At 45.9% G+C, this 19,995-nt stretch overlaps 4 protein-coding genes across 9 annotated transcripts in view; 3 read left to right on the top strand and 1 right to left on the bottom strand.

Moving 5' to 3' along the window:
• The window catches only part of Tlk (Tousled-like kinase), a 58,556-nt gene extending 56,164 nt beyond the window's left edge, over nt 1-2,392 (top strand). For all 5 annotated transcript variants that reach the window (XM_017254076.3, XM_017254077.3, XM_043213012.2 and 2 more), the window contains 6 exons: nt 39-818; nt 896-1,074; nt 1,332-1,524; nt 1,597-1,802; nt 1,859-2,078; nt 2,135-2,392. In XM_017254076.3, the coding sequence (XP_017109565.2) occupies nt 39-818; nt 896-1,074; nt 1,332-1,524; nt 1,597-1,802; nt 1,859-2,078; nt 2,135-2,392 (1,836 nt within the window). The remainder of the gene's footprint in view (nt 1-38; nt 819-895; nt 1,075-1,331; nt 1,525-1,596; nt 1,803-1,858; nt 2,079-2,134) is intronic.
• A 154-nt stretch (nt 2,393-2,546) lies between these two features.
• LOC138925583 (putative mediator of RNA polymerase II transcription subunit 15) lies at nt 2,547-3,473 on the top strand. The gene has a single exon (XM_070276387.1). It carries the CDS (start codon nt 2,552-2,554, stop codon nt 2,903-2,905), a length of 354 nt encoding a protein of 117 aa, XP_070132488.1. The 5' UTR covers nt 2,547-2,551; the 3' UTR covers nt 2,906-3,473.
• A 4,864-nt stretch (nt 3,474-8,337) lies between these two features.
• Nucleotides 8,338-11,122, bottom strand: LOC108122863 (hsc70-interacting protein 1-like). Its single transcript, XM_017237691.3, has 4 exons — nt 10,841-11,122; nt 10,622-10,755; nt 9,550-10,271; nt 8,338-9,446 (listed from the first exon to the last, which is right to left on the bottom strand). The coding sequence occupies exons 1-4, from the start codon at nt 11,017-11,019 to the stop codon at nt 9,246-9,248; spliced, it is 1,236 nt and encodes a 411-aa protein (XP_017093180.1). The 5' UTR covers nt 11,020-11,122; the 3' UTR covers nt 8,338-9,245.
• Nucleotides 11,123-11,516: 394 nt separating this feature from the next.
• Drak (Death-associated protein kinase related) overlaps nt 11,517-19,995 on the top strand; it is a 44,695-nt gene continuing 36,216 nt past the window's right edge. The window contains exons 1-2 of one of the 2 annotated variants that reach the window (XM_017237488.3): nt 11,517-11,634; nt 12,404-12,716. In XM_017237488.3, coding sequence (XP_017092977.2) covers nt 12,586-12,716 — 131 coding nt within the window. In that variant the 5' untranslated portion in view covers nt 11,517-11,634; nt 12,404-12,585. Of the gene's footprint in view, nt 11,796-12,403; nt 12,717-19,995 lie in introns of both variants that reach the window. The other variant, XM_017237489.3, reaches the window with a different exon arrangement.

Here is a 19,995-nt window from a genome sequence, read left to right as displayed (position 1 = left end):
CGCCTAGAACAAGTAATAACTATAATTTTGATTCGCAGGAGAATTGGACGGACGGATATGCGTTCCAGGAGTTGAGCAGGCGTCAGGAGGAGATCACCGCGGAGCGCGAGGAGATCGACCGGCAAAAGAAGCAGCTGATGAAGAAACGTCCCGCCGAGTCTGGCCGCAAGCGAAACAACAACAGCAACCAGAACAACCAGCAGCAGCAGGCGCAGCACCAGCAGCAACAGCAGCAAAACTCCAACTCAAACGACTCTTCCCAGCTGACGGGAGGCGTGGCCAGCGGTCCCGGTAGCGACCGACTGGGTGGAGGAGCGGCTGGTAGCGTCGACAGCGGTTTGGGCGGCAACAATGCGGGCGGGATTGGAGGCGGAGGTGGTGCCGGCGTCGGAGGCAGCGGCGGTGGCGTCGGAGGAGTCGGCGCCGTTGGAAGCGGAGGCGGTGGCGGCGGACGCGGCCTGTCCCGTTCCAACTCGACACAGGCCAATCAGGCCCAAATGCTGCACAACGGCGGCGGCGGTTCCGGCGGCAACGTTGGCAACTCTGGCGGCGTCGGCGACCGGTTATCCGACCGGGGAGGAGGAGGCATCGGCGGCAACGACAGCGGCAGTTGCTCCGACTCGGGCACTTTCCTTAAGCCGGACCCCGTGTCCGGAGCGTACACCGCGCAGGAGTACTACGAGTATGATGAGATCCTAAAGCTGCGGCAGAACGCACTCAAGAAGGAGGACGCCGACCTCCAGCTCGAAATGGAGAAGCTCGAGCGGGAGCGCAACCTGCACATCCGCGAACTAAAGCGGATACTTAACGAGGATCAGGTGGGTTTTCTGTCCCATGGTGGAGCTCTGTCCACCACCCTTTGTCTTCTAACTAACCAATTATGTCACATCCGCAGTCCCGCTTCAACAATCATCCCGTGCTGAACGATCGCTATCTCCTGCTGATGCTCCTGGGCAAGGGTGGCTTCTCAGAGGTGCACAAGGCCTTCGACCTCAAGGAGCAACGCTATGTCGCATGTAAGGTGCACCAATTAAACAAGGATTGGAAGGAGGATAAGAAAGCTAATTATATCAAGTGAGTAGAAGCGATGAGGAGAAGATGAGGGCGCCAGGGACAGAGTAGACTGTAGTAGCTTTCATTACCCAAGTGGAGACGTAGGTCTGAATAGTACTGAATTAAAATAAGCTTAGTAGTTTTCAAAAGATAAAGATTACAAATTGTTGGAAGCGATTAGTAGTCCTGAAAATTGCGTAGCCTGGGCGGGACACTCTGACTATCAATAAACCTTGACTAAAATCTTTTCCATCGAAAAAACCAATTGCTTATCACAGACACGCCTTGCGGGAATACAATATACACAAGGCTCTGGATCACCCGCGGGTTGTCAAGCTCTACGACGTCTTTGAGATCGACGCGAATTCGTTCTGCACGGTCCTCGAGTACTGCGACGGCCACGATCTGGACTTCTATCTGAAGCAACATAAGACTATACCCGAGCGTGAGGCGCGCTCGATAATAATGCAGGTAAGTACCACCTCTAGATGTTTTTAGTTACTATCCATACTTACCCTGTACCATTGTCATTGCCATTGCCAGGTTGTGTCTGCCCTTAAGTATCTAAATGAGATTAAGCCGCCGGTCATCCACTACGACCTGAAGCCCGGCAACATATTGCTGACCGAGGGCAACGTCTGTGGCGAGATCAAAATCACTGACTTCGGTCTGTCCAAGGTGATGGACGACGAGAACTACAATCCCGACCACGGCATGGATCTGACCTCCCAGGGCGCGGGCACCTACTGGTGAGTGCATTGCCGTGATCCTCTCCTGTTCCTCTTGCTTAATAATTTGTTGACAGGTACCTGCCACCCGAGTGTTTTGTGGTGGGCAAGAATCCCCCAAAGATATCTTCGAAGGTGGACGTGTGGAGCGTGGGCGTGATCTTCTACCAGTGCCTCTACGGAAAGAAGCCGTTCGGGCACAATCAGTCGCAAGCGACCATCCTTGAGGAGAACACGATCCTGAAAGCCACCGAGGTGCAGTTCTCCAACAAGCCAACAGTCTCCAACGAGGCCAAGGTAAGTGTCTGCTCTTAGCTGCAATTTGCCTTCAAAGCTAATCCTCTTTCGCACAGAGCTTCATCCGCGGCTGCTTGGCGTACCGAAAGGAGGACCGCATGGATGTGTTCGCTCTGGCCCGGCACGAGTACATCCAGCCACCGATACCGAAGCACGGACGGGGCTCGCTCAATCAGCAGCAGCAAGCGCAGCAGCAACAACAACAGCAGCAACAACAGCAGCAGCAGTCGTCGACGTCGCAGGCCAACTCAGCCGGCCAGACATCGTTCTCTGCCCACATGTTTGGCAATATGAACCAATCCAGTTCATCCTAGCTGCCAACCAAGCGAAATTCTAATTCATAATTCGCCGTTGCTAACGTGTCAGCAGCACTGAACCTGCAACAGATCCAGCAGCAGCAGTTGCAGGTTAGTAGTAGCAATAATTATGCAGCAACGCTGCTCGATGCAGCCTACTGCTATGAGACCCACTACATGATGGAGGCCACCCACTATAGCAGCAGCAGCAACTACAATAATAACAATAACATTACCAGCAACAGCAACTACAACTATTATAACTATGGCTACAACAACAACAACAACAACAAAAATAACAATAACGCCAACGCCAACAACAACAACAGCAACCTTACATACAACAAAAGCAGCCCGAAGAAGAACAACACAGTGGGGAGTGGAGATGCCGCTGCTGCTGCTGGCTCTGTGCAAGCAATAACACCAACATACCAGGGGAAGTACAAGCGCTGGCAGCAGCAACAACTGCAGCAGCAGGCGCAACTGCAGCAGCAGCAGCACAAGCTGCTGTTGCAACAAGAGCTGCTGTAGTAGTAGTAGTCAGACGTAGTCACACAGAACTATGATTCCCTATGACAAGGAGAACAAGAGCTGCCTGCAACACTGCCGCCAAGCAACGGTTGCTGCTGCAACAACCCCGATGAATTTTCAGTCGCAAAACAACAAAAATTTAAATTAAAAAAAAAACTATATATGAATATATATATGCATATATATGTATATTAAATGTGATAAACAGCGTAAAGCATAAAAAATACAAAAAAAGAAAATACAAAAAAAAATCCCCAAACAAATCAGAGAACAGCGAAAGAAGCTGGCAGAGGACGGAAGGAGGAGCAGATGATGGACGGCAGATATAGGAGCCAAGCTGGAGAAAAAAGTTATACATAAAAATCTTAAATTCTGCATTAGCATTCGGATGCAGAGAAATGGAATGCGAAGACCGGATAGGGAGATGGGGAATGTCGCCGAGGATGAGTTAAAAGCTTGAGAAATTGTTTATAAAGGCTGCTATAAACACATACTTTTTTTTTGTTAATTATAAAACCAAGAAGAATAATTAATATAAATTTAATGATTAAATGCTAAATGTAAATTAGTACGTAGATGGTATCTAAAACCTAAAAAATCGTAAAAAAAAATCTAAAAAAAAGCCAGAGCCGATTTCCTAGACCGCTTAAAAGCCAGGAGAAATGAAGGACGAAAAGCAACAAGAATGGCAAAAGTGTGCGCAGAAAACAGGTCTCTTCTTTGTATCAAGTAATGATTAATTCGAAAATCAGAACAAGTTAGCTTAGACTAAAGAAGTACACTGTTTAAAACAAAGTGAAATGTTTAAAGAGCAGGCCCATAAATGCCGAAAACCCCTACCCACAAAAGCGGGACACAGTTGAAGCTTGCATTCTGTTGAAGGACTTTGTTTTTCTTTTGTGGTTCAATCATCACAATCAATCGCAATCATTCACAACACACAACATATTCACACTAGGGAGAACCCTCCCTATCGAAGGGAGGTCAGGGTATTTAAATTATGTTTAATTACCGGTACTCATTTTATGGCATATAACACCATTTCACGCAGACATATATTAACAGATACATTTTTTTACATTTGGGGTATTTTTGCATTCGTAAATTTTGATTTTAACTTACTCGTGAAGTATCCACCCAACTTATTTTTATTTTTGAGTTAATTTTTTAAAATATCTTTCATAGTTTTTATTCCAATTCAAAATCCCATTACACATCCGCGCGCACACACGCACACACTCCGACCTCATTCTCACTTTTATGTACATATATGACCGTACTTGAGCAAACAATACGAAACCCAAAATATCGAATGCAATTTCAAAAGGCTTCAGAGATGATTCAGATTCAAGAGAAATTCAAGAAATAGCATTTGTTTTAAAACGTGCCACAAACGAGAAATGCTGAGAAATATATGGGAAGAGACGGCAGTGAAGGCGGCGGGGAAGGTTGCTCTCGCCCCGAAAGAAGATCGTAAAGCCCATTCGAAGTAATCGACTTCTAAATACATAATAAAGTAATGTAATAGTTTTTATTTATATATATATATACATATATATATAAAAAATATATATATACATTTTTTTTTTAATTTTAGAATATATTTGTAATGCACTATGCGTAAAATTGTATTAAATATTAATATCCAAGGCATATTAATAGAAATATATATATATATAAACCATATACAAACTACTAAAATCATGAACTACCAACCTAAATGTTTCAGTAATACATTGATCTATATGTATGTAAAACCGATACGAGGTCTGCCCAATTCCATACGGAATATAAACGAGAAGCTCAGCTCGGCGATAGGGAAAGAGAAAGAGAGAGATAATAAGGGAAGTGATTGAAGTGATTGGGGCAGTGAGAGAACCGGGAACCAGGAACCAGGAACAGGCGAGGCGGATATTTATACATTTTTTGTCTTTTATGAGTACGGAGAAAGCGCAAAGTAAAAAGCCGAACTTAGTTTTAGTGGAAACGGAAGGGACTCGCGGACTGGAATAAAAGAAAGCAAGCTGAAGGAAAGAAAGAAAATGGGGAAAAAGGAAAAAATACAAAAAATCCCTAACAAATAGCAAAAAAAAATTGTACATATTTATATAAATAATTTATGCCTAATTAAAACTAAAATTAATGATGAAAATCTACAAAAAAAAACGATAAGAAGTAAAAAGCAGAAAACTGTTTCCGATTTGTATGTACGTACTTTCCTTTAATTTTAGCCAATCAGTTTGTAAGATTTTTTTTTTTTAATTTTTTTTTTATACGATAATTCAGAATTCTTTTTGTTCGATTTGTGTAAACCTTTAGCAGTATCCCCATACCGTAAGCATTCATACATATGGCCCATTTCTATATTCAAGTATGCGTGTTGATTTAAATTGTAGAACAGGATGCGAGAATGTGTGGGGAAGTCGCAGGAACAAGGCGCTGGAATGAAAGGAGTGATATGCGTAGAAAGTGACAAAGAGGGAGCTGAATGCGAGAAAGAGCAAGCTAAAGCTAAAGCGTATGAGCAAATCTATTGATAATATAATTATGTAAAATGCAAATCTTCAAAATATAACTTATATATATTTTAATGAGAAAAACGGAAAAGATAAACGAACTACTATATTTTTATTTTTATTTTTATGCTTATGATTATAATTATCTTATTTTTTATTACCACTTAACGGTTTCGGTTCGATCCGCAGCTCGAAGAAACCAATAACAAGAACCAAGATACAGAAACAACAGAAACTGCAACAAGAGAAGCAAAAATAAACAAGCGAAATGTTTGATAAAAAAAAACCTCAACGAGATGTTTTTATTTATTTTTAATTTTATGTTTTAAACATTATTTGCTTCCATTTAATTCAATGTAACTTTGTTTTTGTATAGAGGACAGGTGCCACACACACACACATGCAAAAAAAACACAGAAGCATATAAAGCTAACAAATTAATAACTACTAAGTGTTTAAATAGTACTAAACAAATCAAAATATAAATACATGGGAAAAATTACATTTAAAGCAGTAGCTGAGCTGATACTGCTGAGGCAGAAGAGCCATATGCATCACAGAAAATAATAAGGAAGCTGGGGAAGCAGGAAAACAAGGTTAAGGAGAAAAACAAAAAACATTAAATTATTTGTTGAGTATTTTATTAAATAATAATTACGATAATAATTATAAAATTTAAATTGAACGAATGAAAATGAGCAAAAACAAACTCAATATACATACATATATATATATATAAATATAAATATATATATATATATATATATAAACAAATTATTTAATAGTTATGCTAAAAAATTATTTAAAGTGAATGATATGAAAAATATTTGCATGCGCCACCACAAACGAACGGGAAAATTGAAAAGTCGAATGTATTCAAAAAATGCCACCCCACCCTTCGAAAAGCCTCCACCCCCCTTTCCAGCCTCCCAAAACTAACATTCCATAACCAATCTCCTATCGTCCTTGCGAGATGTGGAAAAACTAGGAAAGAAGAATAAAAAAACAAAGGAAAAGAACGGGGCGGAAACTGTGAGGATTGAACGTGGCTGAGCAAGCGGAACTAAATTAATGAGTAAACATAAAGATTAATTAATAAATTAATTCCAGAACAAAAACAAAAGTAAAGAAAAACAAAAGGTAAAGCAAGACGAAAAAACAAGACAAAAACAAAAGAAACATTGAAAATAAAAAATACTAAAATGATTTAAAAGAAGGAAGTTTTTAGTGGCAAAGGGGACTCTAATCTTTTTAGGTTTAAAACGTTGAATAGCTGGAACCAAATCGTACTCGAATTGACTATTCTGATACGAAAAAGGTGGTATTAAATTTTACATTTTTAGTTACCAATTATTTTGACAAGATAAGTATGCAGTTCGATGGACTTTGGGGCGCTTTGGAAAAATCGGTCAAAAATAAGTTGTTTGATATCAAAAAATTTGGTATGCAGTTCGGTTGACATTCGAGCGCAGATTCCAAAAATGTGCGGCGCTGCAAGATCGGACCAGAAATTGAGATTCTAGAGCTCATATCTCAGCCATTTGTAGTCCGATCTGGCAACACTTGGCATTTTCGGAATCAGCGCCTCGATATTAGTCGAACTGCATACCAATTTTGTCGAAATCTGAGAATACATTCACAAGGGCAAAATCACAAAAAACGAGACGCACCCGCTGTATTATAATTCGCAACCGGTTCAAGCGTCGGATAAGTATAAATAGAAAGTTGCTGGGCCGAAATCCTTTTTGAAAAATATTAGTATCTCAGCCATTTACTGTCCGATTTGGACGAATGATGTCTTAAAACACTCGTAGGGATCTAAGAACGCGATCAATGCAAAAAAGTTCGGCGTTACCAGATCGGGTTACAATTGCGCTTTCTTGAGGCCATATCTCGGCCATTTGTGGTACGATCTGGGAACGCTTGGCATTTTCAGAATCAGCGTCCCGAAATCTATCGAATTGCATACCAATTTTGTCAAAATCTGACAAAAAAATTTTCCGCGAAAATTGGAAAAAATCGTGATGTATAGCCTTTCCATTTTTGCGAAAAATCGGTCGAAAATGAGTTGTTCGATATCGAAAATCGTGGTATGCAGTTCGGTGGACATTCGAGCGCTGATTCCAAAAATGTACGGCGTTGCCAGATCGGGTCAGAAATAGAGATTCTAGAGCTCATATCTCGGCCATTTGTGGTCCGATCTGGCAACGCTTGGCATTTTCGGAATCAGCGTCCCAAAGACTGTCGAATTGCATACCAATTTTGTCAAAATCAGACAAAAAATTTTTCCGCGAAAATTGGAAAAAATCGTGATGTATAGCCTTTCCATTTTTGCGAAAAATCGGTCGAAAATGAGTTGTTCAATATCGAAAATCGTGGTATGCAGTTCGGTGGACATTTCTACGCTGATTCCGAAAATGTACGGCGTTGCCAGATCGGGTCAGAAATAGAGATTCTAGAGCTCATATCTCGGCCATTTGTGGTCCGATCTGGCAACGCTTGGCATTTTCGGAATCAGCGTCCCAAAGACTGTCGAAATCGGACTAAAAATTTGTCCGCGAAAATCGTGATAGAAGCCTCGCGGCGTTGCCAGATCGGGCCATATTTCAACCGTTTTTTTTGGCCTTTCCAACAGACGCCAACTTTCCAGTCATCGTTGGCTTTACAACACTGGTGTTTTGTTGTTTTGCAACACATAAGTATCGATGCTAAACATCGATAGATGTCATCGTTTTTTTGCAATACCTATCTACTGGTGTTTACAACACTAGAACACAGCGCCTAGTTTGAATTTGTAGTTTGAAAACTTTTCCCCAAGCGGAGGCTTTATATTCTGAAAGAATTGTCACCCGAAAATTATTGCTGGATGAGACGCAATCATAGAACCTAATTCGGGATAGTAAAAACAGCTAGATGTTAGCACTTCGGATTCTCGTTTATTTATTTCGATCACTGGTTGCTTAAATGTTTGACATGCTTGGAACTCAGGCCATGAATATTTTGAATATGTGAGTGAATGGGCCAGTGGGTGAGTTTGAGTGCTTCGTGTGGGTATGGGCGGCTAAATGCATTTGCTTAGTACATTTTTAAAATTTTTATCAGTACAATTTTTTTTGGAAAAAAAAAACAAGTTCCGCACTTGTCTTTAGATGAATTTCCTTTTGTTTTGCGGCTTAATATATGCTGCTGGCACCGAGTATCGTTCATTAGGGCTAATTGTTTAATATACATATAATTCTTGCTTTTTTGGTTTCTTATCGAGCTTTTAGTTAAACTAGATCGACAGACATGCCTTGACTTCACTTTTAAATGTGAGTAACATTTTCGGTGCATTTTAATTGTCTTAAATAAGCTGGGAATGGCCTAAGGCGGCATGAAGTTGGCAATGAAACTGGCCATGTATTAGGTGGTGGTGACTGCAAGTGGACAATAGGTCTGTTCGCCCGGAATTGTGTTCCATTCGTTTCGGTTTTATATTTTTCGCCAGTGCTTCTATTTGCTCTTGTTCCAAGTGTTTGGAGTTCTTGTGAAAAATATCGCTTAATCTGTATTATTATTTATGTTTTAATTTCAAAACTGGCCCAAAAGAATTGAAAGTTATTCGAATTTCAATTCTTCTTGTTTTTTCATTTTCCGTTTTTTAAGAAATCGCTAAGGCAGCAGCTGTCTCCTTCTCTACTTCTCCTTGTCTTCCTTCTCTTTCTTATTCGTTTTCTCAGTCTGTCTCCGTCTCTATCTCTCTACTCTGAAGACCTGTTGTCCTGCTCTGTGTGGTGTGAAGGGTCTGGCATGTTTTTTTGCGTTTTTTCGAATTTCTTACAACTTTAGTCCAAGCCGTCGTCCACGAAGTCGGCAGACTCCTTAGTGGCCTTCGGCTCCGGTCCGGAATCTGTCCCAGCCTTTGGCGGTTCCGCCTGGCCGAAAGCAGCACCTATGTCTCCGCCGGGCACGAACTTCTTGATCAGATTGAAGATTTTCGGATTAGACACGTACTTCGAGATGTTGGCCGGGTTGGCGAGGATGTCCTGCAAGAGATTTTACATGGATCAGTAATGTGATACAGATATGGATCTCTAAATATAAATATAATGCGTCTCTCTTTCAATTAACAAGCTAACAAACACCTACCTTCATGGCGGGGGCCACCTCGGGATCCTTGATGAGCTCCATCAAGTCAGCCATGTCCACGCCGCCGGGCATACCGCCACCCCCAAATCCAGCTCCAGGAAAACCGCCTGGGAAACCACCTGGGAATCCGCCAGGGAAACCTCCAGCGCCACCAGCAGCACCAGCACCCGATCCAGTCGAGTTGGCGCTCTGCTTGGCCTGTTCCTTGCGCGCTCGCCGTTGGGCCCGCTGGCGCTCCTTCAGCTTGCGCTCAGCCTGACGGCGCTCCTGCTTGACACGGTGCTGCTCGATCTTCTTGGCATTGGGAGTCACTTCACGCAGCCACTCGTCGGCTTCCTCGTCAAAGTCCAGCTTGCAGGCCTGGCGCAGATCCTTGGCCGCCTCAGCAAAGTCGCCCAGCAGGCGGTGGGCGCGGCCACGAAACTTGTAGGCCGCCGCAGAGTCGCAGTTCAGCTCCAGGGCCTTGTCACAGTCCCGAATGCAGGCGTTCGGCTTCTTCAACTTGAGGAAGGCTTGGCCGCGCTTGGCATGGAAGAGGGCGTTGCCCGGGTTAAGCTCGATGGCCTTGGTATAAAGGGAGATGGCCTCCTCGAACTTTTGCTCTCCGTAGGCGGCCGCAGCCTGGCCACGCAAGTCACCGGCTTGATCGGCCTCTTCCTCGGTGGGCTCCTTGGCGGAGTCGCCCATGGGCTGAGCAGGCTCATTGTCGGCCTCGATGACTCCTATAATAATAGTATGTATCTTTTATTTGTATGCGTAAATGCTAGGACATTCCCAAAAGTGCTTGTTTACGTTCGGAAATTAATTTGTAAAATAATATATGTATAAAGTCCACAATTTATGGGCAAGTAAAGTTCCTGATTGCACGCCCTAACCAAAGGCGGCCACGACAAGATCCTTCATGCATGCTTCTAGAGCTTTCCATAAGCAATACGGCAACAAATAAGAAGTTGATTTTTTTTCGTATTCTAGGTGTGACCCTTGCAACTTGACCACGTGACTTGGCAAAAATTGCAAGGCCACCCTGCCTGCAGGTTTCTCTCTTTTTGGTTTCCCTATGCGCAGCACTTACCCTCCAGGTCCAGCTCCACCTCAGACTCGGGCTCCGACAGGGACTCCTCATCCTGGCTGTCATCGGAGACACTCTCGGAGGTATCGGCCGGCTTCTTGTCTTGTCCACCAGCATCGCCGCCGAAGGGGCACTTTCTAGTGGTGACCAAAAACGGCAAAGAATGCGTGTAAGGGGGCAGGCACTTGAGGTATAACACTTTAACTAGGTATAAACACTTACCCGCCTGCGGCGGCGTCGGGCATCTTGAAATCGCCGGCCGGAACCTTTCCGCCGAACTTTTCGATGAAATCCTTCACAAATTGCAACTGCGGCATGTTCAAGACCGTGGGATTTGCGTCCACAAACTCAATAAAGCTCTTCAGCTTAAGCAGATCTTCATGTTGCATCGGCGCTGCCATTTTGCGTTGTAACTCTTGCAGAATATTTTCTCGAAAATGCTAAATGCTAGAACTCTTCGTTTTTTTCTTCTCACTTCACCTCAGTGTTGCCAGATGGCGGAATTTGACTTTAGCCAATACCGAAAATCCACAAAAAAATCCGGAATACTAAAATACCGAATACTGCGCCCTACAGTACGGAATTAACAGACACTTTACAGAGCGTTAACATTAACATACACTTTACAGAGCGTTGAAGGTGGTGCCAGACTGGGCCAAAATATTGTAAAATACTAAACTTATTTTCGATAATTTGACAAAATTAATGTCACAACTTGAATGTAAATTTGGTATAAGAAAGATCAATATTTTCCAATGTTTATATCAACTTTCCGATATTATCCCAATTTTAAAATATCGGAAATGAAATTCAGTATTGAATTCAGTATTTTGGTATTTTCAGGCCGATATATTTTGAGTGGAATCGAAATCGACAGATGGTCACACTGATATTTTAGATTTTGAAGCGGTAGGACGTGTGTCGCGCTGCTGCCGACGAAGTATTTTTTGACCGCCAACGAACTGTTCGTGCGCGCTGCGAGTCTTTTGTACCTCGGACTACCTACCAACCTACCAGTAAAAAAAACTGCCACTACCACAACCGCGCGCGAAATAACTCACAGATACCAACGAAAACCCCAAACCAACGCGAATTGAACCACCACCGCCAGCGAGTTTACTGTTGCTGCTGTGCTTGGTTGTTTTTTTGTTGTTGTGGCTGCTGCTGTTCTTGTGCCGTGCGTACCACAAACTTTTAGACATTAACCTTTGCTGCATTCGTATTTGGGGGCAGGCAAACAAACAAAGCGGAGTTTGTCCTGTGCTATTAGTGCTTTATTCCTGGCCGTTGCCCGCAGAACGGTACTGGAAACACAAGAAGTACCAGAAGCAGCAAAAACAACAACGGCGTCCCATCCCACACATACATACATACACACATTCTGAAGTCGCGGGAACTCTTTTTTTTTTTTTGTTGGTTTTTTTCGGCTGCTGTACACACAGTGGCTGTCAAGATAGTGGTGGCGCGTATTAATTGAAAATCGGCCAAGTGCAGTGGTTTGTTGGAGTTTGCCACCGAAAAGATAATACGCATTCCACAAGAGAGTTGTGGCCGAAACTCTGTTTTCTGCCAGTCTAAACCTAACATTTTGGCCGCCACTGTTGGTTTTTGTGTGTGTATGCGTGTTGCAGTTGCATAGTTTTTCTTTTCTCGCACTGGAATTCCTCGCGACCAAAAGAAGGAGCCAGAGAGAGAGAGAGAGAGAGAGAGCGCGCGCTCCGTTTTCCGCAAAAATGTCGCGTGTGTTTACCTTTTAATCTCAAGATTCTTTTTGTTCTTGTGCAGTTACGACCTAGCAGTTACGAATTTCCCCAAACAAAGTAAAGCGAGAGATACAAGTTGGATAACAAATAGAAGAAAAACGCGAAACAAAATTCAAGAGGGGACCGAGATCTTCCCAAACTCACGCACATCCCATCTCCACACACACTCCGCGTCATACCACACCACACCACACCACACACACCATGTTCACCGAAAAGGGAATCTTCCCGATTGGCGACGGACTACTGGATATAGACGACGATCGCCTCAAGGGACTACTCGTCTCGCACGACATCAACGAAATATACGAGGTCGAACAGACACCATTTGCCAGGTGAGTTGCCCGAAATTTGTCATCTTTAGGGTAAGATCTTGGACTTGGCCCGCTTGGTTCTTTTGCTCCAGCTCCAGTGCTGACTGCTCCGGGCGGCTGCTGTTTAAATTGAATGCTTTTATTTGCTCTTCGCCAGTCTTCATTTTTGGCAATATGAAAACAAGTTTCTTGAGCAGCAGAGCAGCTGCCAAAAAAAGCGAAACCCGTAAACCGAAAACCGAAACAAAGCTAAAAATGTTGAAGAAAGTCAGAGTCGGAGTCAGCTTTATTTTCTGAAAAACTTCTGCGTCTCAAAACTCGTTTTAATTTTTTTCTTTTCTTATTTCTTGTGGCTGGCTGGCTTGCTGGCTGGCTTGCTGGCCGTGTGTGTGCGAGCTTGTGTGTGCTGTGTGTGTGCGAGAGAGCTTCTACTTCAGAAAGACACAGGCATGCTACACATGGTGGTGGGCAAAAGGGAGACGCCAGACGGGCGGAATGAGAGTCTTGTGTAGATAACGGCACAGTGGGAACTCAAGAGCCAGGGCCTCCTCCAGCCAGTCTTCCAGCAGCCATATGTAGAACAGAGTACCCCAAGCAGGAAGGGTTTCCAGGGGCGGCTCTCACCTTCTTCCTCTACAAAGATCGCAGTACTCTGGACTCTGGACCCCACCGTCTTCTTCTTCCTCCCCTCGAGCAGCTGTTACCGGTTGCCGAAGAGTGTCACTCCCTACTAGCTCTGGTTCTGTGATCTTCTGGTCTCTCGGGCACCCTCATCCCCAGCCGGAGTTGCATTTTTTGGTTAGGACTCCCCGGTTATTTACTGGTACGCTTTGTGGGCCATCTTTCTTCGCCCATTCCTTCGATAAGATTATTTTCGCCAACAAACAGGCTTATCAGCGCCAAGCGAAGAATTCAAAATTGAACCCAAATCCCCATTGCCTGGCGGGTGAGGTGGGGAGCCCCGCGAGTTTCGTATTCTTATCGGAGGGGCCCTCCGATATTGTTGCATAATGCAGGTGCCCTCTGGGCTGAGACCCTGCAGAGCTCCTGGTCGGGGAAGTTGCCTGGCTCGGCAAAAAGGCTCTGGCTAAACCCGGGTCACCTTTCTTCGGTTGCTCGCTCGGCGCTATGGCTTTCTCACCAATATCTGGTTCCGAGCTCTCTGGGGCGAGCAACTTGTTGCTGCGCTCGCTCCCGCCCCTCGGTCTGTCCCGCCTCTGTTTCAGTCGCGTTGGTTCTTTTGCTTTTCCCTTTTTGGGTCGTCGGTGGTCGGTAGTCGGTAGTGGTGCTATCGACGCAATTTCAGCTCTGGCTGGCTGGCTGGGGCTTTGTGTGTTGACACGAACTCAATTGGCTTTTATCAGCTCGGGCGATAAGGTATGGCCCACAAGCAGGTGAGAGATACTCGCTAAACCCTCTGCAGCGGGGATTATGAAGCAAACTCTGCCCAAAAGGCCCCAAGGAGGGCCTAGCCTAACCACCTCCTTACCAGTAGAGGGTCAAACGCACTCGAATGACCCCCCCGCGTGTCTCAATAGATTCGGCCCCAGTGTAGTAACCCTAACGACCAGAGCCCAGCGGATAAAAATTCGCAAAAAACGAATATGTTTGACAATTGCAAGCCGTCAATCAATCAAAACGCGGAGGGCGGGCCGGGGGAAGTCGCGCTGGCCGGAATGCCGAAATGTTGGCCAATTGGGCGACGACGCACAACAAATACAACAAGTAGGTGCCCACAGAGACACGCTTTTATTCCATTCGAGCTGTGCATAATTGGACTTGGATGGATTGGATGATATGTCGAGGAAAAAATGTGTGCCTTGCCGTTTCGGCCGCGGTTGTAGCTGTGGTTGGGTTGTGGCCCAATTTGTGGCCCCAAAAAAAATACGGGGTGCAGGGAGGGAGCTTGTGAGAGGACCGCTCGGGGGACTCGACTCGAGCTCACACACTGGGTAGCTGCCACAAAGCCCACTTGCCTTCAGCTCCGGCACATTGTCCAGCTTCGGAGGCGGCCTTTCAATCGGAAATTAGGACGCGTTTGGTGGGCAGCAGAAATAGCAGCTTGCATAATGGAGCTCTGTGGCCGTGTATGTGGCATGAGTCGTTCGAATGCGAGAGTCATTAGTGGAAAAATAATTGCAATTCAATGCGAGCTCGCACAAGAGGAAAGTAACACCTTTTGGGGATTCGCAGAGGTACACACATTTTTCGGCATTGTCACATCGCAGTTGAGGTGGTAATTTATTTGTTTGTCTGCCTATTTGAATAAGCCTGGAAGGAAAATTCCAAGCAAGCTCTCCTCCCCAAGCTGCTTCCTCTAGACCTTACCAAATGCCAAGCACCGGCCCACGCACAAGACGGAATGTACTGCGGCCCCAGTCGACTGACGTCACAAGACCATCCCCAAAACTTGGCCAGAATCCCCAGCTGCCAAAATGCCCTGGGAAAGGGACTCCCGCCCTCGCAAACAGCTGATAAATGACTTTGGATCCTGCCCAGACCCAGACCCAGTTCGGTATCCTTCGTGAGGGTGCTGTTGGGGGTTGTTTCTCGTTTTCGTCTTGGGCCTGAGCCTGAGCCCGGGCCTGGACCTGGGCCATGTGCCTGGGCTGCCTCAAACGAGTTTGTCCGTGGGCGAGGTTCAGCCCGAGTCAGGGGAGGGATGCGGGGGGTAATCCTATCGAGTTCAAATGACTTTTTGTTGCAAAGGACGTGTGCGTATCGCGCATCTTGTCGGGCCAAGTCCTGGGCGTCTTTTCTTGATTGAAGATAGCTATTGATTTTGGGCCTCAACTGGAGATAGCTATTGATTTTGGTCCTCTAGTGGAGATAGCTATTGATTTTGGGCCTCAGCTTGAAGGTGCATCTTTAAGGTGACTCGCATATAGCACTTCGGCGGAGTCCATTCCATTTTGTTTATGGCGGTTTGGGGCTTCTGCGTTTGTTTGTTTTCGCAAATAAAATTAAAATGTAGCATTTAGTGCCCCCCTTGGGGCGTTGCTCCTCTTCGTGGCTGGTTTGTTTGTTTATTTGCAAATGAATGCCTCAAACTGGCATTTTGGCTAATTAACCGAGAGCCAGTCGCGCCGCCCACGCCGCCAATAACTCATTGCCTTCTATTGATACAGTTTTGATTATCGCTGCTTTGGAATGGAAGCGAAGAAGCGCCCCGAACCGTGCTGGTGCTGGTGATGGTGATGATGATGTCGATGATGAGTTCATTTTAATTGAGTTTCTCGATGGGCCGCCCTGAGCGGCTCGTGCTGGGAGTGCCTGTCCGATGGTGGGTGGGGTTCTGCGGCGGGTCTATATTTAGGGGTGATGGTATATCCCCTTTCTGATAATCTAGCTCTCCAAGGACCCGTTGGACGCTCTCCTCGGGTGACACCTTGCCTCCGGACATCAGAGTGAAGGATGAGCCTGAAAAAACAAAAACAGAGGCGGAAGACATCAGACTGAAGACTGAAGACTGGAAGAAAGAGCCGGAATCAGAGGCACGGACAGCAAAGCTTGAAGAAAGTGTAATCAACAATGTACGAGGGGGTTTCGGAAGGGAGCCAGGGGGGAGGGACATATCAGCAGCACAGCAGGGTCTGAAGAGAGAACCGTACACATTTTCCCTCACACTTCCGTGTGGCAGCCGCAGTGGAAGAAGCTGCAAGTCGCTACAAAATCAGGCCACTCCGACTTTGCAACAAGGCAAATAGAACAGCCAAACATTAGCACACCCCGCCCCCTACTCCCCCTTCTCCGCTACGCAAATAGAGAGGTCGGACACCCTGGGCATTGACATTTGGTGGATAGATAGATGGATGGAGGGCCACCCCGATGAAGTACTCCCCCGGAACACAACTAGGGACTTGTGTTTTGTCTCAGAGCTGATTCGGGCTTCTCACTGCATTGAACCTTAATTGCCCCATAAAATGCCACACCACACCACACCACACCACCCCGCCCACCCAACGGCCTTGTTCGTCCCTCGTGTTGACAAAGCTGCAGCTGCATTTAATGAGGTTTTTGGCCGTCGCCTTGTGGGAGGGGTGGGCGGCAGGGCAGGAGGGCCAGAGGGGTCATTGGCAGGGTGACTAAGTCACGCGACAATTCAGATAGTTGGCCGGGGCAGACGAGGATGTGGATCAGGGGTGGAAAACGAGATCCCGACAGTATTAGTATTCCAGAGGACCAATAGAGGCAGCTGTCGGGGCAACTCTTCCTTTCAACTGCAGCTCACCAGGATTTAATTGCGACTCCCTCACAAGAACTGCCCTTGACTCTTGACAGTTTCAGCAAATGCCAAGGACATGAGGGGTTCGAATTATTTATTCAGAATGCCTATAGCTTTTGCTTTGGGCTTTCGGCCAGCCAGCGTTGTTGGCCAACTAGTGGCTTTGTTTTTAAGCAGTTTTGGGAAACTCTTTTTGGCTTATGCTTCGGTTCCGATTTCCATTTCCGCCTAGCACGCAGCTCGAATGACCTCAGACCTTTGGTTATGGCTGTTTTTAAATTTTTTTATGGCCCGTTTCTGTCGATGGGTGGCCGCAGCCAAGGCCGTGGCCGAAGAGCGAGCTGCGATTGGCTTTAAAAAGGGGGGCAGTCGGTGATGAATCCTGAAAACTTTGCGGAGCTGGCTCCATTTTTCGGTTTAACCCTAATAGATAGTGGGCCTTTGTGCGTCGTCGTTGCTCTTCTGATTGCAGCACTTTTTTGTAATTTTTATCAGAATCTCTGGAATTTTATCTTGACCATGCAAACATGCCTCTGTTGGGTGGTGCCTCCCCCGCGTTATCGCCCCTCTGCAGCTTTCTGGCTCTTCTTCACGAGATAAGATAGCGAAAGCGACTCGGCGACTGGGGCATTCGTATCACTGTTCTGTGGAGACTGGCGGAGGGCCCTGCAAAAACCTTCTATTTCGTCCACCTATTCATGTTGGTGTTGAATGTATTTCGTTGCCCGCTTGCTGGTGCTGAGTAATGGCAAAGGCGAGTACAATTTTCAGTCTTCACGTGCAGAGCTCATGCCTCCCAACTCTCCCTGCTCACATTTCCACCTCCGGGCCAGACAGTGCCTAATTCCGCGCTGAACCCAGTGACGCATTGGGGGAAAACCATTGGGTTCTTGTCTCCTAAAGCAGCCTAGTCAAAAATACAGAAACCCTGGCCTGTTGGCTCTGACATGGCCCTGAGGAACAAAGGAAATCATTTTCCATTTTCTGTGCCAGATGTCAGGCTGAAGGACAGAGAATTGGGCGGGCCATTCTGGCTTGAAGCCACGAAAGAATATATATATATTATTATATTCTGAGGAATATTGATCAAGTTCAAGCTACAAATAAAAGATACAACCTTAACGCTAAAAAATACCTTAAAGACATTAGTGGAAAGTGTGGATCCTCCTCCTCGCTTCTCCTGCGCTGCACCTCATCAACCTCTGGAATAATGGTTTCATTCCATAAATTGTAGTATAGCTTGCAGAACCAAAAGCCTAGGCTATCACCGAATAAAGCTTTCCTTCTGATATTCATTTTTTATGACACTGAGGTTTTTATCGCTTGGGCCGCGATAAGCGCCCGGGCCCAAGTGGCCTGGTCATCGATTAGATACCGATATCGGCAGAGCTCGGCAGAGTACAGTTCCCCTTGGCCCCTTGGTGCGAAATGAATCAAGGCGGAAAATTGGAAAACTCTAACGAATGCCAAAACCGCAAAGGTTCAGCTTGGCCATAAATGCTTTGCGTTTGCTGGCTTCTCAGGGTCTGGGTTCTGGGGTTTGGGTTCTGAACTTGTGTTCTGAACTTGCTTTTATTCTTTTGGCTTCTTGACTCGGCCCGGTTCAATGCCGCAGTGCCCATTGCCTGGCTGGCATTGCACTTGTGCCGGGTGCTCTTGTCAGCCAGACTCTCCCACTTCCCCCAACGTCCATCCGAACCCCATTCAATCCCCACAATATATAATTAATTCAGCGGAAATGCTTGCTCTCCAAGCTCCAAGCTCTGAACTGCGAGCTGCAAGTGCCGTAAATGCGTCATCGTTGCACTTTGTTTGCTTTAATTAAAGCCCGCCTCATCGACACCTTTGTGCCGCCAGCCAGCCTGGCCAATTTTGGAAGCGAATTCCTACATAGGCCTCCCCCTCCCTCGCTGGTCGCTGGCTGTGGCTGCTATCGCCGGCGATCTCTTTTCCCGGCTATCCGAGTATCCGTATCCGTGTGTTCGTGTGTGCGGCTCATTAATTTCAGTGTCAGTTGATTGATCGATTAATCGCTTGATTAGTTTCGAACCGTTTTCCTCGATTCGTATTTCGTATTTCGAATTTCGAATTGCGAGCCGAGCCAATGTCAAATTGGAAATTTCATTATCACCCAGAAAGCGCTCGCTGATAAAGGCAGCTCCCGTTCCCGCTTCAGCTCCAGCTCCCCCCACCAGCCATAGCTCGTGTGGGCTATTACATTATTGTTTGCAAAACACACACAGATACTGACTAGAGCCCTTGGAGCGAAGAAAACAGGGGCAGAGTCCCTCGGCTCGCGGGGCACATACAAATTTGTTTTCTCAACCGAAACAGCCCGCCGATTGGGTAACAGAACGCGCAGCACTTGCATCATCTGACCAGTCAATGAACTAGCTAGATCTTGCGCAAGTACCTCCCCAGATTAATTCCGAGCCGACTACCGATGACTCAGGGAGGTGGGCAGGCTTCTAAGCCTCCTCCGGTGGCCACCTTCCGGCTAACGGTGCAGCTGCGCCCTTGGCCCGGCTTACCAGCAGCAGCTAGTGGTCGGTAGCCAGTGCCCAGTAGCCAGTAGCTGTGGGTCCGTCCCTCCAATGAAATTGTCTAATTGCCGAAGCAACAGGCCAAGACAACGTATGCGTACTATTTTGGCCAACAACGAAAACATTTTACGTGATTTGCATGAAAAATTACAAAAAGAAGCCAAAAAAGCCGAAAAAACCAAAAGAAAAAAGGTTTGAAATTCGTAACGCGTAACGTGAATCGGTGCTCGGTTCGTTTTGGCCAACAGAGGCGGTGCACTGCGAGAAAATGGGGTCCAGTCCAGTGCGAGTTGGAAGAGTATTTGAATCAGCTATCAATTAACAAATCTTGGGTCTAAGAGGGTAATTATCACCCTCATGCCTTTGTTTCCTTCCCTTCTGGCCACCCCCTCGTTGGGTTAGGGTATCTCAGGTTCGGATGCTCCCGAGCTGGCTTTCCCGGTCGTTTTTTTTTTTTTTGGCCAACAACAAGACATTGTAAACTAGGCAGTTGGCAAAAAAAAACGTGACATCGTTTTGGGACTTCAAAATT

The sequence above is a fragment of the Drosophila bipectinata genome, chromosome XR (genome assembly GCF_030179905.1).
Source record: "Drosophila bipectinata strain 14024-0381.07 chromosome XR, DbipHiC1v2, whole genome shotgun sequence".
Classification (NCBI taxonomy): domain Eukaryota; kingdom Metazoa; phylum Arthropoda; class Insecta; order Diptera; family Drosophilidae; genus Drosophila; species Drosophila bipectinata.
The sequence above is the reverse complement of the archived record's forward strand: the minus strand, read 5'-3'. Positions and strand labels throughout refer to the sequence as shown.

Excerpts from the sequence above, each read along its gene's own strand:
- LOC138925583 (XM_070276387.1), top strand. The coding sequence starts at position 2,552 with ATGATGGAGGCCACCCACTATAGCAGCAGCAGCAACTACAATAATAAC.
- LOC108122863 (XM_017237691.3), bottom strand. The coding sequence starts at position 11,019 with ATGGCAGCGCCGATGCAACATGAAGATCTGCTTAAGCTGAAGAGCTTT. Across the intron at positions 10,756-10,840 it reads CCCGACGCCGCCGCAGGCGG|AAAGTGCCCCTTCGGCGGCG; the intron begins GTAAGTGTTTAT and ends GGTCACCACTAG. Across the intron at positions 9,447-9,549 it reads AGGTGGCCCCCGCCATGAAG|GACATCCTCGCCAACCCGGC; the intron begins GTAGGTGTTTGT and ends AATCTCTTGCAG.